This window comes from Amphiura filiformis, chromosome 19 (assembly GCF_039555335.1).
Source record: "Amphiura filiformis chromosome 19, Afil_fr2py, whole genome shotgun sequence".
Lineage (NCBI taxonomy): Eukaryota > Metazoa > Echinodermata > Ophiuroidea > Amphilepidida > Amphiuridae > Amphiura > Amphiura filiformis.
Genome location: NC_092646.1, coordinates 25,494,739 through 25,511,225, shown reverse-complemented (window position 1 = coordinate 25,511,225; position 16,487 = coordinate 25,494,739). Strand labels below are relative to the sequence as shown.

Sequence of the window (16,487 nt, the reverse complement as noted above, 5' to 3'; positions counted from 1 at the left end):
ACGGGTACTCAAACCTACGCACGTCGAGCAGGATCTCAGAATATGAGTCCAACGCCGTAACCACTAAGCTACGCCACTGTTAAGTAGGGAAACTTGGACCACTAGGATTTTCTGTATTTTTGTAAATAACCACATAACCACAGAATCGGGAAAGCAAAATGAGTGATTAGTCTGTCCCTTTACTTACATAGCTTTACATAGACTTGGGTAAACAAAGATATACCGTAAAACCCCGTCTACAAGCATATATAATGTTTTTATGAAAGCGTAAATATACTAATACAATAGATTGGTCTTAAAATAATACTTGTTTGTATATGCTTAGATCCGTAATTTATTTGCTCAAATTCCATAATGGCGCCTGGATTAATGTAGCTTTCATCAGAGGCACTCTATATGCTTGTAGACGGGTTTTACGGTATTTTTCTTTAGATTGTAACATTTTATGAGATACACGCTGAACAACAACATTATTTTAAATGTTTTATCACACTTCTAGTTTACGTATTCCCTTGTCTATGTCGATTCAAGAGAGAGTAAGGAAGTATACTACAACACCACCTTAATTTTCAAAATTCAATAATGATCGACATTAATAGGATGATCTAAGATGAAAAGTGAATGACGACCGAATTATGACATAAGAAAATTACAAGGTATATAAAACAATAAAATAAATAATACCTTCATCACAGTTTTGCCACTCTTGTTGTTCCCTGCAAAGGCATTCATATTTGCCATTCTTCTTAGCGACACAGGTGCTCCCAGGAGCACAGGGATTGTCCCTACATGGTCCAGTGGCAAACGTCTTGGGGACTGGAATATCTGTACACCTGAGAAATGTGTAAAATGGTAAATGGAAAAAATTAAGAAGTGAAACATAACTTGACTCGAATTACCATAGAAAAACACCACAACCACATGAAGGTTAGGTTTTCATAGTATAGACCTACATTCCCTCCCTTTTTTTCCTTCACCATATTTTTCAGTTTTAGCCAGGACCCCCATGTAAAACACTCACAATTGATAGCATGCACAAAAGTGTCTCGTTTTGATATGACACGTGACATATACTGCGCCAAGAAAGTATCCTTACACTTGGAAAAAAAATCACAATTTCAAGACCATTGAATCCAATGTGACTTCAAGAAGCAAAGTTACAAGCATTTGTTAAACGAAGGTCCAATTTTAAAAGTGACAATTTTGCCTATTCAAACTTCACGGACTAGACATCTGGTTTGAGAGTGGTGTATGGCTAATTTATGCATGTCTTTAATTTAAAACAAAGGAACAAAAGAAAACTGAAACAAAAGAACTGACAAATAAAAAGAAAGTTATGAAAAGTACAGAGAAATAAAAACTGAAAAAAAAAAAACTGATTTAAATAAAGCTTCATTGAAGAAAATGTGTTGTCTCTTTGTTGCGCTTGTTGGAATCTTTTTGCGGCTTGTATAGGCCAGTTTGTCATTTTAAAACTGGACTTTCGTCCATTCAATTGCTTGTAACTTTACTTCTTGAGGTCACATTGGATTCAATGTGGTGTCATAATGTGCAGAATTACATCGTGCATCTATTACAAAAACAAATTTATTCCAATAGGGTTCGGTTTTGAAATTGTGATTATTTTTACAAGTGTAAGGATACTTTCTTGGCGCAGTATATTATTGTAAAACGGACAAATTGTGCACATTTCCTACGTTGTCGTACATGCAGAAGCGTCAATACTGGCTGTATAAACGACCTCGCACCGTCACAGGGGAGTGAATTTGAATAAATAGACGGGCGTACAATCACGGCGTTTGGGAATCGCAACCTCTCTAATAATTGATTTGACACTTTAAACTTTAAATATCAATTAAAGCCATAAGGCGCGTGAAAGTCGATTCCGAGTTTATCGTCCCCGCCCGCGTCACTTTTTGGAAACCAAAAATACCCGCGTCAAATGTTCAAAAATGCCAAAATAATTCATTATTTTCAAAGTATCAGTGTTTTAGCAATTGGAAACATATAATTTTGTTTGTAAAACATATAAATTCATAACTTGGAAGCAAAACCAGGCTCTTTTCTAACTTTTCTAGTCCCTATCTTTCGTGAAAATTTCTTCGTCGCATTTATTTCCATTTTGCTTTAAATCAACACGCATTTTAGGTCAATAATGAAATCTGATGAAATAATGAAAAATGAAAAAGTCACCTCACCAACCTGGAAAAAAAAGTGACGATAAACTCGGAATTGACTTTCATGGGCCTAATATACGATCTTATAATATTTTTTGGAATATTTGTAATGTTTACACATGTCCCTACTTCCACCTAACTGGAATCAGCCGAATTTGTTGAGTTTTTATGTCCGCCATAAAACGCTAAAAACGATCAAAATAATAGCCAGTATGGTTTTTGTCACTTTCCCTTCTTATTTAAGCTTGATATGGACAGAAAACCTTCCCGACAGTTATGACTAATATTATTTTGAATAAAGAATAACAAAATTAAAATTGGACGAAAATTTTAACATACTCAGGATTTTGTTATTCTATGCCAACATCACAAATTAAATAATAATCTTTGCTCTTCGACTTATCCATAGGCATAAAATCCTCCCCCTTGTCCAGATCTTTGCAATCAGTCGGAACTCGGAAATATTAAATTTTCAGTTTCCTATAGGATAATAGGTAAAAAGCATTTATAAATCTAAATTTTGCAGAAAATTCAATTAAAATTAAACAACCAGCTCCAAAGATATTAGCAATTAAAGAGTTTCCAAAACAACAGGAAACAAAAGAAAATATTTCCTTTGTATGGCTATATCTCAAAATCAATATTTCCGAGTTCCGTCTGATTTTGCTTGATCGCATTACATAATGTGATCGGACTGGAATCGTTTATTTCAAAAAGAAAGGCAAGCGCACTCACTTGTATTTTATGCGTAGGTATTTGAATGTTCCACGACATGGGTCGCCAAAAGCGCCGTTCTTTGCCTCAACTTTGCATTTTTGTTTCCCCTGGCACCTCTTACCGACAGTCTCCATTGAGGTGTCTGCCCGACAATCTGTGTCCTTCATTAGGCGTTTTTTAGCAGGGCAGGTGCTCTTGTCAGTGCGACCGTAGTAAGCGTAATGAATGTCAACGAAACGATCGCCACAGTCGATATTAGCTTTTTTGTGCTCACATTTGATGATTTCTGAAATTAAGGTTATTAATTATTTTAAACTGTTGTGATTTGGTAGTTCACAGCATCTTACGAATGGTAGTGAGCTTTGGCAAAAATTGTATTGCTCAATTCATAGCGAGCGTGTAGAAGAATTAAAATATCCCAGATATACTTTTATAGGTACTGCGGTTCTTGAGTTACGTTGTAAAGAGGGCTGAAACAACAACACGTTTGTAATATGTAATAAATAACTCATCAACAACAATAAATTAAGCAAGTTTGCAAAACATCAAGGTGTTAATTTTCAATAATATATTGATCTAGATAATGAAAATCGATTTTAGGTTGCTTCGACCAACAATACCTCGTCTACCCTTAACATTTTGTTTATATGAAAACGATGGCAACCGAATTTATGATAGCTGACAAAATATAAATAACATATTTTAAAAATCTTCTTCGCATTTCGAAATATCACGAAGCGTGCAATATTTTAAAATTCAATCTCTCCCTCTCCCCCGCTCTCTCCCTTATCTGTCCTTCTCTCCCTATCTCTCTCTGCCCCCCGTTCTCTCTTCATTAGGAGAAAGCCTTCTGTTAATAAAATATTATGCTGAGCCACCAGCCTGGGTGGCTCACGCTCCAGGAATTTCAAATGATTGAGCTCAGTAATACATTAAAGAATGTCTTCCAATTCATGAAACCAAATAGATAATCAGCTTATCGGATTAAAAGCTTAGAGGGAAGGTCTTGCTGGTCAGCGAGTGCTTGTAATTCTCGCTATTCGCAATAAGGGCGCCGCCAGCGGTTTGCGATGTAATCGTGATGTATCATGGGAAAATCGTGATGTATCATGGGAAAAGGTCGACATCCAAGTCCGCGCAATACGAATATTACCATGCTATTACATAGGAACACGTGACAATATTTTTTAGTTTGTCTATATAACGGTGTTACACGCAAATCGATAGAGAAAAAAATTAATTGTGCACATTTCAAATCACATTATTAAGTATTATTGAGTATCGATTCGCGTGTAACACCTTTATTTTGACAAACTAAAACAATATTGTCACGTGTTCCTATGTAATAGCATGGTAATATTCGTATTGCGCGGACTTGGATGTCGACCTTTTCCCATGATACATCACGATTACATCGCAAACCGCTGGCGGCGCCCTTATTGCGAATAGCGAGAATTATCAGAAGGTTTTCTCCAAATTCATTCTCTAATGTGTCCACTTGTCTCTCTCTATCTATCGCTCTAACTAAAATTTTAAATCTTTTTTTTTTTTTTTTTTTTTGGGGGATGTAGGCCTATATCTTCAATACGAAAGGTCAACATTTTCAAATGATGGACGACTTTTCCTCCCAGCCAGATACACCTTAAATACATATCATTAGAAAGTTTACTTGGGACTATTAAATATAAAAAATATGAAAAATATCAATATTGAATCATTTGCCATAAAAATTGTATTATCACGAATTTCAGGAAAATCAAAATTATTTGATATCAGAAGGACATTCCTCGTATTCAGAATGCAATTTGATGTGTCTAATGTGCTCTCATGTCCCATAAAAATACTCTGCAAACGTTACTACCCGATCCCTTAATAGGGCAGATTCATACCCCATTCGTTGTTAGTGGACAGAATATTAGGTCTAAGCGGTGTAAATTGCCAAACACATTGAATGATTATATACCTTCAGTGTAGAAGCTTGGGAACTTCCAATATCCAGGTTGGTTATCATCAGTGGTATAGCAGAGAAAGTCTGGTAACCATGCCAAATCTTCAGGAATGGGTTCACTGATGAATGGCTTGCCCTGGGACGCTTCATTCATTTGACCGCATTCAAGTTGGCCTTGGTCAAAACTGCACCAGAAACCATTGAATACGTTTGGTGTTAGTCGCGGAATATTGTTTTCGTTCTTTACAGGAGGGCATATAGCATCGCCACCAGCTGTACGTCTAATCTCTGTTTGAAGTGTTCCGTCTTCACCCAATACATCAATGGCTACATGTGGACAAACACAGATATGTTAATTAGTTGTAGACATACAAGGGCGGCACAACCACCAGGTGTACGTCTAATCTCTGTTTGAAGTGTTCCGTCGGGACCCATCGCATCAATGGATGCATGTGGAGAATTACAGATATGGTAATTAGTTGTAGACATACAAGGGCGACAGCAAGGAGGATATAATCCCCCAATCGTGCTGCTTACTTCCACTCACTTTCTTTCCCAGTTAAAATGGGCTACGGTATTCCTGTTGAAATCTATTCCCTTTTATGGAAGTCATGACCTTAATCTTTCACAGAGAGAGTGTAAATTTCAAATAGGATTACGTAAATGAGTGACTCCACTTGAAATCTAGGTCATGTCTTCCATAGGGTTTGTAAGTATTTCAATTGAAATAGCCCAATAAGGAGACATTTCCACTTTTTCTGCCCAAAATGTTAATTTTAAGTTTCAGCAAATGTTCGGAGAAAAAAAAACCCTTCTTCCTACCCATTTTCCCTGAAAAAACAAATCCTCCTGCCGCCACTACCCACTGATGAGATAAGATCACACTTTATATTCAGAAGGTATAGGTAGTTGATGACAGACGAAGTTGTTCACTAACTTCGTACAGGAAGTTTAATATGGCATCACCATATTGTATTCAATCTGCAGACCTACACACATGAGTGCAACCTGCCTGCAGTGCGGGCAAAAATTGTATTCATCTGTTACTATGGTAGTTAATCCGATTATTACATAACTTCGACAGCGAATTAGCAAAAGGTTAGTGTTCCCGATAGATTATGTGGGACATGTAAATTTGTTATTTGCATAGTAGTACAGGGCACTATTGGGAGATTTTTTGGAAGATTTTGGCAAAAAGCTAATATATGTTCTACCATGCTGTAATATACCTCAAAATACCTCAAATATCTCGTGCAGATAGCCAATCTGTCAAAATACACCGATTCAATCGAAATTTGTCTTAAATTTTTCCTCTCGGCAAACCAAATAGGAAACTAATTTATTTGAAAAATGTCTAACCTCAGAATCGGATGAAATTATGGGCCAAATGTTATGCTTGTACACATTTCTATTGGACTCTGGCTGCATTAACTCTTAAGGGGGCCATGACAATTTTGAATTTAGTATTATGTTTGAGATTTATTATGTTAAGGGGAGTAATTTGAGACCAGTTTCGATGAAATCGGACAATTTTTTAATTTTCACCTCTTTGTATGATATATTTGACTTTAGACCTATTCGACCCAAGCACCATAGAAAAATATGATAATTCACTTTTTCTTCTTTGTGATGAGAGGAACAATTTGAGATACATTAACATGATGGGATTATTTTTATGTTTTGCCCCCACTGTGACCTTCGACCCCTCGTATGAACCAATTAAATTCTTATCATATCAGGTTCAAGGATGCTGAAAAACATTGGAATGTAAAATTCCAAACCCAGAGCGCCCTGTACTAGTAAATACAAATATTAAAACCTTTTTTGGCGCGTTCGGTGTGTAAATGATATGTCATGACAAAATGAACATGCGTTTAGAATCAATCATAAAACACCTTATGACAAAATCAATAAAGTAATGAAATGAAACTGACCAAGTTCAATCATTTCTGGACTATTTTCTTCAGGTCGCAATGACAATCTTGCTCCACCGCTGTCCGCACGAACTTCAAACTCAAATCTTCTCATGCCATTTAGTGGTGGCAGGGTACAGATGTATTCCGAATCTCCAGGTGATTCGCGAGCGTGAGGTTCTACAAACATGACAAAGGTAAACAAATCTTCATGTTATTATCAAATAGGAAAAAGGGCAAATGTGTTTGAAGCCCTATGAGCAAACAAACAAATATTTAACATTGACAATCTCCCAGCTTGCTGTGTTATGAAAGTATAGTATAGTATACAAATATTAACTGTCTTTGAGTGTGATGGTCGAAATATAATCACAAGGTGAAAGATGGATTGTTCCATTCCAGAGCTGGAACGGCGAGTGGAATGGAACAATACATATTTCACCGAGTGATTATATTTCGACCATTACACGAATTTAAGACAGTTAATATTTGTTTTATATCACTCATACATAAATTCTATTACTTAAAAATACTATTTAAGATAGGGAATATAACAAGTATTATTTTTCAGGTGACTAACTTTGGAATTAAAAGTGCTCAAACCCATTACAGGTGAGCGTAAAAACATATTCAAAGTATAGACCTCTGGAAAAGGCAACCGTTACTACTAGTTTCACAGCATACCCTTACTTACGATCATTGGGTATACCGATCATCAGACGGTAGGGAATACATATTTTAAACTAATACTCCCTCTGTGAAGAACTAGCTAAAGCTTTTACAGGGGTGTGTCGGTTTTTCAAACAGAACAGTCACAATCTTAAAGGCTGACTTACTACCTATCTAACATTGCCTCTGATTGGTCAATTATATGATATAGTCACTTTAATCACCAATCAGTTTGGAGCTTTGCAAATATTGGTGAAATTATTCTAACAATGTTGCTGATTGGTCCAATTGATACTGAAAACCTCTTTTTGGCCAATCGGCAGGTAGTTCTCATGGGGTTAAAGGCCGACATAACATTAACTTTCTTCATATTTTTGCAATATTTATTTCCGAAAAGAAGCGGTTTAAAGGCAACTTTGAAAAAAGCAAGCAACTTCAGAAAATTTATAGATTTGCTTTGTCGTCAACATCAGATCTCTTAGGGCCAGTTTCTCGAAGCATGGCTAGTGGCCAGGCTTCCTAAGCCTTCAGACTTAACTCCAATTAGTCCTCAGAGCTTACAATTTCACATCATACATCACCTAGAAAGATAAATCAATAAATGGATCCTCATTGGTAGGGCTAGCCTGCTGGCTTATGAAGCCTGACCACTAGCCAAGCTTCGAGAAATCGAACCTTAAAGACCTTTTAACATCACATTTAAGGGGGTACTACACCCCTGCCCAATGTTGTGCCTATTTTGCATTTTTCTCAAAAATTATAGCGCATTGGTGAAAAGTAAGATATGCATATTATAGGGGCAAGGACTACAACTACTGCACATGAAATTTTCAAAACAGACAACAGTTGTGGAGTTACAGTCAAAAATGAGGGAAAACCAATATTTGATCAATAAATCAATAACTACTTGCCGTGAGTTGCTGAATTGTCAGTGCAGTAGTTGTAGTCCTTGCCCCTATAATATACATATCTTGTAACTTGTAACCAATGCGTTTTAATTTTGAGAAAAATGCAAAAATAGGCACAAAATTGGCCAGGGGTGTAGTACCCCCTTAAAATATTCGTATATGACTCACCTGGTTCCGTTTGAGTTGGACCACCATCACCTGAATTGTAAAAAAATGCAAGATTGGTTATTATTAGAACTACTTTGTGAAAAGCCATTTGTTTAACGTTGCCTATGGACTGTAATTTTATTTGGTTTAATTGTTTATCAACGCCTTAGTACAATTGTTTGGTTTTTGGCGCTTTATAAATTTCAGTTGTATTGTATTGTATTGTATTGTATTCATCTTTTCGGTAAATCCCATAAGCCTTTGCGGGTAAACGGCTGATGTCGTCATACGGTTACTGCGCACGTCACTACTTTCATATGTGCAGTAACGATATTCGCTAAGCGATGTGCACATCGGCGTGACATCAAATGAAGACATCTCAGGTTTATGGGATTTACCGAAAAACGTGAATTGTAAAGATATAAGACAAACACAAATTCATGTCAGGTTTAGCACAATATACTAAACAGATTTTTAATTTTTTTCATTTGGGGAGTAGGCATATTTTTTCAAATGTTAACTGATGTTCATTTACTTATACATCACTACTTACACTTTAGTGGTCCAACAGTAAATTTTGCCGATTGTCCTGCCCCAAGACCACCAATGTACACCGATGTGACTGGCAATGCATCCTCGTCTGACAAAAGACCTCCATCTTTCGCAACACCTTCCCCATTACAATTACATCTTCCACCTCCCTTACACTCTGAAAGAAAAAAAGAATACTCATGATCCCTTAACACAAATAGTTTATTTACACAATGTTCGTTTAATATAACGACCATCTCGTTCACTACTGCATTTTGAAAAGCTCCCGCGCTAACATGCCGAAAACAGCAACATTTTTCATTTAACATTTATTTGTCATTTGTCAGGGTTTGAATCTGTAATGTGCTCTGAGTAATTTAATTTGATTATTCATCTTTGTTTAAAAGTTAGATTATTTCATGAGTGATGACAGTTCTCAATCTCTCATGCATCAAAATTTCTAATTTTGGATATTTGGAAAAATCCCTACTATTCCAGAAAGTTCAGTGTATCGCACCATCAGGGGAATCACTGATAAATTAAAGTGAAATGACATCATTTTAGAAATTCCACCAGGAAGTGTATGACAGAATGGTCTATTAATAGATCATGGGTTTTTTGATGAATAATGGAAAAGAAGTGAGTTTGCTCTTAAAAGTGACTATTCAAAACTCCACGGACTAGACATCTGGTTTGAGAGTGGTGAATGGCTAATTTGTGCATGCCTTTAATTTAAAACAAAAGGAGAGCTGACAAATAAAATGAAAGTTATGAAAAGTACAGAGAAGTAAAAACTGAAATAAAAACTGCTTTAAATAAAGCTTCATTGAAGAAACTGTGTTGTCTCTTTGTTGCGCTTGTTGGAATCTTTTTGCGCCTTGTATAGGCCAGTTTGTCACTTTTAAAACTGGACCTTTGTCTATTCAATTGATTGTACGCTCTAAATTTCAAGGATTTAAAATAAATCCCAAGGGACTGTGATTAGGGACCAATCAAGTGCTAGATTTAAAATTAAATCTTTAAGATTTAAAATTAAATCTTTAAGATTTAAAATTCAAATCTATAAGATTAATTTTAAATCTAAAATTGATTGGTCCCTAACTACAGTCTTAAGGATTTATTTTTAAATCCTTGTAATTTAGAGTGTAACTTTACTTGTTGTGGTCACATTGGATTCAATGTGGTGTTATAATGTGCAGGATTGGATAGTTCATCTATTAAAAAACTAATTTACCCCAATATGGTTTAGTTTTAAAAATTGTGATTATTTTTCCAAGTGTAAGGATACTTTTTTGGCGCAGTATATTTCCAAAATAGAAACAGTCTATCAATGTATTTTAGAGTGAGTTTTTCAGTAGATGATTGTATAGTATACTGAACAAAAAATGGTCTACCAGTGATTGAACCAATAAATACATCTATAAGTAGGGATGACCAATGAACCATCAACTTGATTAGAACACTCCCATAGACATGCAGGGAGCTCAACTGTGCACGGCTTGCACAGACATTTCTAAATTGATTTCATTCTTTTATTTTTCAATATTTTTCTGTACAAATTGGGGAAGTTAATGCCAATTATATTTTGTAACTATCTTGCAAATTACAGCAACATAACTTATTTCATTTTCCTGTAAGTGCGAGTCAAAATTGGTCCATCGCCACAGTGCGCTTAATTGCCAGTGGCTGAGTTCAGCACTGCTCAAGAATGGCACAAAATATTCAGATTAATAAGATCAGGTGAAAAACGTGGCCAACTGAGCTGTAATTTGGCAGAGTTGCCAGTAATACCTCTATCATACCCTCTATAAAAAGGTTAAAAAATTGAATAAGTCGATCTCGAGTTACAAATCACCAACTTCCCTTTGAAATTTCCATACTCCTTTCGAATCATGCTATAAGAAGACACCTTTCTGAACATAAATGTGAAGTTTCGTGCTCATTCGATGTATTTTTCACCTGATTTCAACCCTAAACGTTTTCTTATATTTAGGCCTATACCATCTACAACTTGCTGCTGGCTATACCTTGTTTAGAACTTTCAAAAGAAGTACCTGAATGTGCAACCATAACTGTTTCAAAATAGCCCGCGAAAGTCATGCAGGTAACTCCGAGGTCAAGCATTGAATTGTTTTGAATGATGAATACTACGGGAACCAGCACCTTTTGTTAGAAGTCACACATGAGCATGATGAGTGAAGTGGATAACCTCTATTGTTGTGAATGAGTCAATGACCTTCAATGACACTTAAGATTTTGTTTGGATACACCTACTAATTGGTCATATTAAACCCAATAACATTGAAATTTTTGGTTGTGAAAAAAAAATCACCTGGACTTTTGTGCCATATCGGCCATCTTGGATGATTTTTGGCAAATGTTCTCTAAATGCATGATTTCAATGCCTCGGTTTGAAAAGAATATTTATGCCATTGACTAGTAAAGTGCTATTTCATAAGAAACCCTTTGATACTTTCACAATATGCTTGTTTCATGTTTGCATATATGTTAAAATAAAGAAACATATAAAGGTAAATATATGCTTATGCCAATTTTGCTCCCAATTGCTATTTTAGGACCTTGTCATTTTATTTCGTTCCAATGACCGGTCAGAATGGGAAACTTTGAAAATTCATAATTCGAAAAGTTTTTGACCGATTTTGACCATTTAACCACCAAAATACTTCTATTGATGAATAGGGGCAACATGAAATTTTGATGGTTATCCCTACTATAAGGTTGTCGTAAGTCGTGACATAAGTTGGTTTCCTGTAAGGCATGGGCATTTTGATGGTTATCCCTACTATAAGGCTGTCGTAAGTCGTGACATAAGTTGGTTTCCTGTAAGGCATGGGCATTTTGATGGTTATCCCTATTATAAGGCTGTCGTAAGTCGTGACATAAGTTGGTTTCCTGTAAGGCATGGGCATTTTGATGGTTATCCCTACTATAAGGCTGTCGTAAGTCGTGACATAAGTTGGTTTCCTGTAAGGCATGGGCATTTCGTTTTTAGAAACAATTTTGCCGTATAACATTTTCATTTAATGCCTTTTTATGATGTGAATATGGATTCCTGTGCGCGAAACACCTTGTTGCAGACCAATCTCCGAGGTTTCTGGGCTAATAGGACCAGACATAGACGGGTTAACCGGTTTATGAGTGCTCAACCTTCCCCATTCCCTCGGACAATATTGGTATAAACTCTATCTGTCGGAATGCCTTTGTGTTCCTGCTAGTAGCTGACTCCCAGTGCTGTGTTGGAGGCAGCGTCTAGAATTGGTTTTTTTCTTCCTTGGGGCTCCTCCTAATGCAGCTAAACACTTGGTTAGTAATGTGCTTTAGAAGCCTCTGCTTCCCATTTTCCATCCTTTGTTTTCACATTCGGCTACCAGGTCTTTATAGTTACACTTTTTCCTGGCGTACGCATTGGATAGGTTCTCCTTTGATGGAATTGTCAGTTCTATGATGATAACAAGTTTGCTGGTGGCTGAATACGAGGGTCATTTAAAAAGTTCTACTTCCATCATCATATCTCTACGTGCCAGAAATAACCAATGACATACTCTGAATTCTTGGCTACAAAATAAAAGTTATTTGATTAAAATGTGATTTTTGGATGTTAAGATGTGTTGGTTAAAGCGAATACAGATTTGGTACGCCGGAAACAGTCTGAAAAGAAAGGCTAATTTTGTAAACAGTTTTTGTATTTTGTAAGTATATACTGAAAATGATTAAATTGCTTCATTTTTGTGTCTTTATCGTGTCTTTTGCACAAAAAGGGTAGGTTCAAGCAGGGAACTTAATATATGATCGGGAATTGCCTCTCACGCATGATCGCACACAGTGAATGCCCCCGTCATACTCCATGCCAAGCGGCAACAGGCAAGACGTATTAACCAATGACAAGCTTCGATTGTGTCCGTTTGTCTGCAATGCGCGTGCGTCACACCGCTCAGCGACAAAAGTATGACACAAGCATTTGGTCGGACCTCATCTCTAACATGATAACTGACATAGGTCAATATCCTTCCCGACATGCTTAGTAGCCAAGTCCGTAGAAGATTATTGTATTCTTGTGATCCACACACTATGTACACATTATACATTTGGCCACATTTTATTATACGATAAATACAAATTTATTAAACATGGTAACACATATTCTCTAGCAATCAGTTATACGATGGAACTGGTAGGCATATTATAAATTCGGGATATTAAATATCTTCCTGACCAGCCAGATCAGCGCATGGTCAAAGACGATTCCTTACTAGCCACAGACCGTCCGCTGGAATTAGTTGAACATGAACATAACATAACATTCGTTATAATGGCTGTTGGTCGGACATCATCTCTCCACATCGATTGAAAAATTGTGATCTATAAACCCCGACATTGCTCTTATGAACTCACATCCACCTGGTTCAAGTCGTATTAATTGGTTCATAAGTTGAAATCAAATAAGTAATATGCACAGTTTTTGTATTTTGTAAGTATATACAAGGTTATTAACAAACTGTTCATCTTATTTCCACTTCATGGTGCATCCATTGCTTAAAATAAGACGTAATTATGATTTACCCTTAAACGTGGTTTAGTCGAAATCTTGTAAATTTCACTAACATTTGTGTGTCTGTTGAACCCTTCGATGTTTTCTTCTCATACAAAACGTATTTTATTTTGTTTTGATGTCAGGGAGCTCAAATAGGAACAAAATATTTATCCCGAGTAAGCAGTTGGACAACCGCTACAACATGACGCTTACTAAACGTTTGGCTCCAGTTCTTAACCGTTTCCGACGTACCAAATATATATTCGCTTTAACCAACATAATAAAAACAACCAAAAATGATATTTTCTTCAAATAACTTTTATTTTATAGCCTAGATTCACGAGTGTACTCATGGGTAATTTCAATTTCCTGGCACGTAAGACAACAGAGATGTGATGATGGAGGTAGAACGTTTTGAACGACCCTCGTAGATCATAATATCAGGCAGCTTGGAAGTTTCTGCTATTTCTGGAGAGAAAACTATTGGCTTGTGCTCCTCATCCATCAGGAAGGTCCATTCTCTAGCCTTCTTCAGGATGTTGCTTATACTTCTGTCTTTGGAGTAGGTAGAACTGGGTTCCTATATGTTGTGCCATCAGCAGTACCATGTTTGCAGAAAGCAATGGTAGGGATGAGGTCTGGAGTATACTTTTATTCTGTTGTTTTGCTGTTGTTAGCCTCATCAATATATGGTGCCAGGCCTGATGCTATTATTCCTAGCGTTTGGCCATGGCGCCAGTTGTACCTACCATTCTGAAGCGAGCAGAGTACGGTTACGGTGATTGCAGAGTTGGCACAGTCCAAGATTGGTTTTCCCCCACAATTTCAGTTGTTGTGCAGGTGAAGGAAGTTGATCTAAATAGGTCTTTTGTGGGTTGATTTTACGAAAATGTTACAGTTTTCTTTACTCTTAGTAATCAAAAGGCTATGGAGACTGTTATATAAAGTTCAGTGTAGGGGTGTTTTTAACTGCCATTACTGAAGGAAAAGAATAACATAGACTTAGGGACAAACTATAATGAGCTGTGACATCATCACCCAATTTACATATCGCCGTCCACAGCCAATACAATTGGAGCACCATTGGACTGTTTGCCAAATATTCATGAGAACCGTATACACTGCCACGAGAGGATGATCATGTAAATGAGAATGTATACAATGACCTGCGCATGCACGGCTATAGAGGCGGTGTATATGGCGTATCATACCGTAAATATAGCAGACTACTCAAATGCATTTAACAAAAGCATGATTGCAATCTACCGCGACAGTTCGTCTCACACACATAACAAATGCACTACCATCAAATAGGTTGATGACAACATTTGATTGAAAGGACTGTATTGCGCTATTCTGTCGGTCGAACATCCGGGCTATCTCTAGTCTCGGGCCCAAACTGCATGTGGCGCACGGTTTGTTGTGAACAACAGAAACCGGCTGTGAAGGAGGCTACATAGCGATGTTGCTGGAGTGGCATTCAATTTCGGAAAAAACGACACTCGACCATGGAATTTAATTTTAAGTTTGTCAGTATATAAACGGTAAATCAAGTAAGTTTCTAAAAGACTTAGAAACGGTTGTTTGATTCCACTGACTATTTGCGATCGAAATTTACATAACACCAATGACAGAAATCATCAACAAAAATCGAATCAGGGACTTGTTTTCACTCGAACATCATCAACCGGAAGTGACGTGACACGGACCGACAGAATACCGATTACGGTGAATGACACCGCGATGCACCGGTTCAAATCCTTTGTTGGAATGTGTACATGCTATGCAATATCGGTCAGCCAAGCAGAAGGCAAATTGCTTCAAGTGGTCATGAGTCGATGCGTGATCAATTTGCATAAAGTTGGCTCGACTGGGTGGTTTCCGACCAATATTTATGAATATTGCATGGTACATAAAGGAAAAATACCCGATTGATGTCCAAATTTGGCTCAAATTGAGTTTGATATTTTTATGAATGAATGAATTTTTATGAATTTTTATTAATGGTAGCGCACAGCCTTCTGTACATATCAGCGCTGAACGCATGGTACCATGTATTGTCAATGGCATTATTGTGCATTGATTCACTACGAAACAGTGAAATTCTTGGTTGAAATTACATCAAGTACATGTTTCGGTTTTTTATTTTAATTTTTTTGCATGTAAAATGAATATAACATAATTCGAATCAATATTAATTTGGCCTAAATACATTTGTTTAGCAAGATACGGCTTTCAAAAGGAGTGGATACGTGATACGTGCAGTTAGCCTATACCGACGCACACCGACATCGCCTGGCTAATAACTACTTGGTGCACCAGAGATACTAAAATCAATACCCGGGATCGATACACGTGAATGTGCTATGGACGAGTATGATATGAGACGAAAATCGTTGGATACCGGGGTAGAAAATGATGAATATCTCCCGTAAATGATTTCGTCTAAAGAAGCCAGATGTGGTTCCTGAACTTGAATATATGTTTTGAATAGATATGATAGTCGTTAGCTAGCGTCTTGAGAAAGAAGCTTGCGTCTTGAACTCAAAAACTGACAATAATTCTGATTTTATATGTGCCGACTATATAGCGCAGTGTATAGGTCAATCGTGGAGGTAGGCTAAAAGCAGATGACATATGGCGTACCATGGTCACTCATACACTAGCGAGGTTAGTCACCGGGCTATTGTCAGTAGCCTTAGTCAGATGTCATTCGGCGTCTCAAAACTATTAAACAGGTCGGAACAAAATAGCCATGCGTGGCGGTGGATTCAACCTACCATGGCGATTTCTGCCATGAAGATATCGGGGCGATGACACTGTGCGACGAGTGTCTGATTATTACGTAGTCAATTCAACACATACGGTGAATGGGAGATGAAATTATTGATTTATATTTAACCGAGAAAATTAATTTTATAGCAA

General features: G+C 36.8%; 1 protein-coding gene across 2 annotated transcripts in view; it reads right to left on the bottom strand.

Moving 5' to 3' along the window:
* LOC140141110 (uncharacterized) overlaps positions 1–16,487 on the bottom strand; it is a 66,933-nt gene that overhangs the window by 38,283 nt on the left and 12,163 nt on the right. For both annotated transcript variants that reach the window (XM_072162894.1, XM_072162895.1), the window contains exons 5-10: positions 9,033–9,188; positions 8,501–8,530; positions 6,777–6,935; positions 4,858–5,169; positions 2,913–3,180; positions 685–833 (exon numbers count right to left, since the gene is read on the bottom strand). In XM_072162894.1, the coding sequence (XP_072018995.1) occupies positions 685–833; positions 2,913–3,180; positions 4,858–5,169; positions 6,777–6,935; positions 8,501–8,530; positions 9,033–9,188 (1,074 nt within the window). The remainder of the gene's footprint in view (positions 1–684; positions 834–2,912; positions 3,181–4,857; positions 5,170–6,776; positions 6,936–8,500; positions 8,531–9,032; positions 9,189–16,487) is intronic.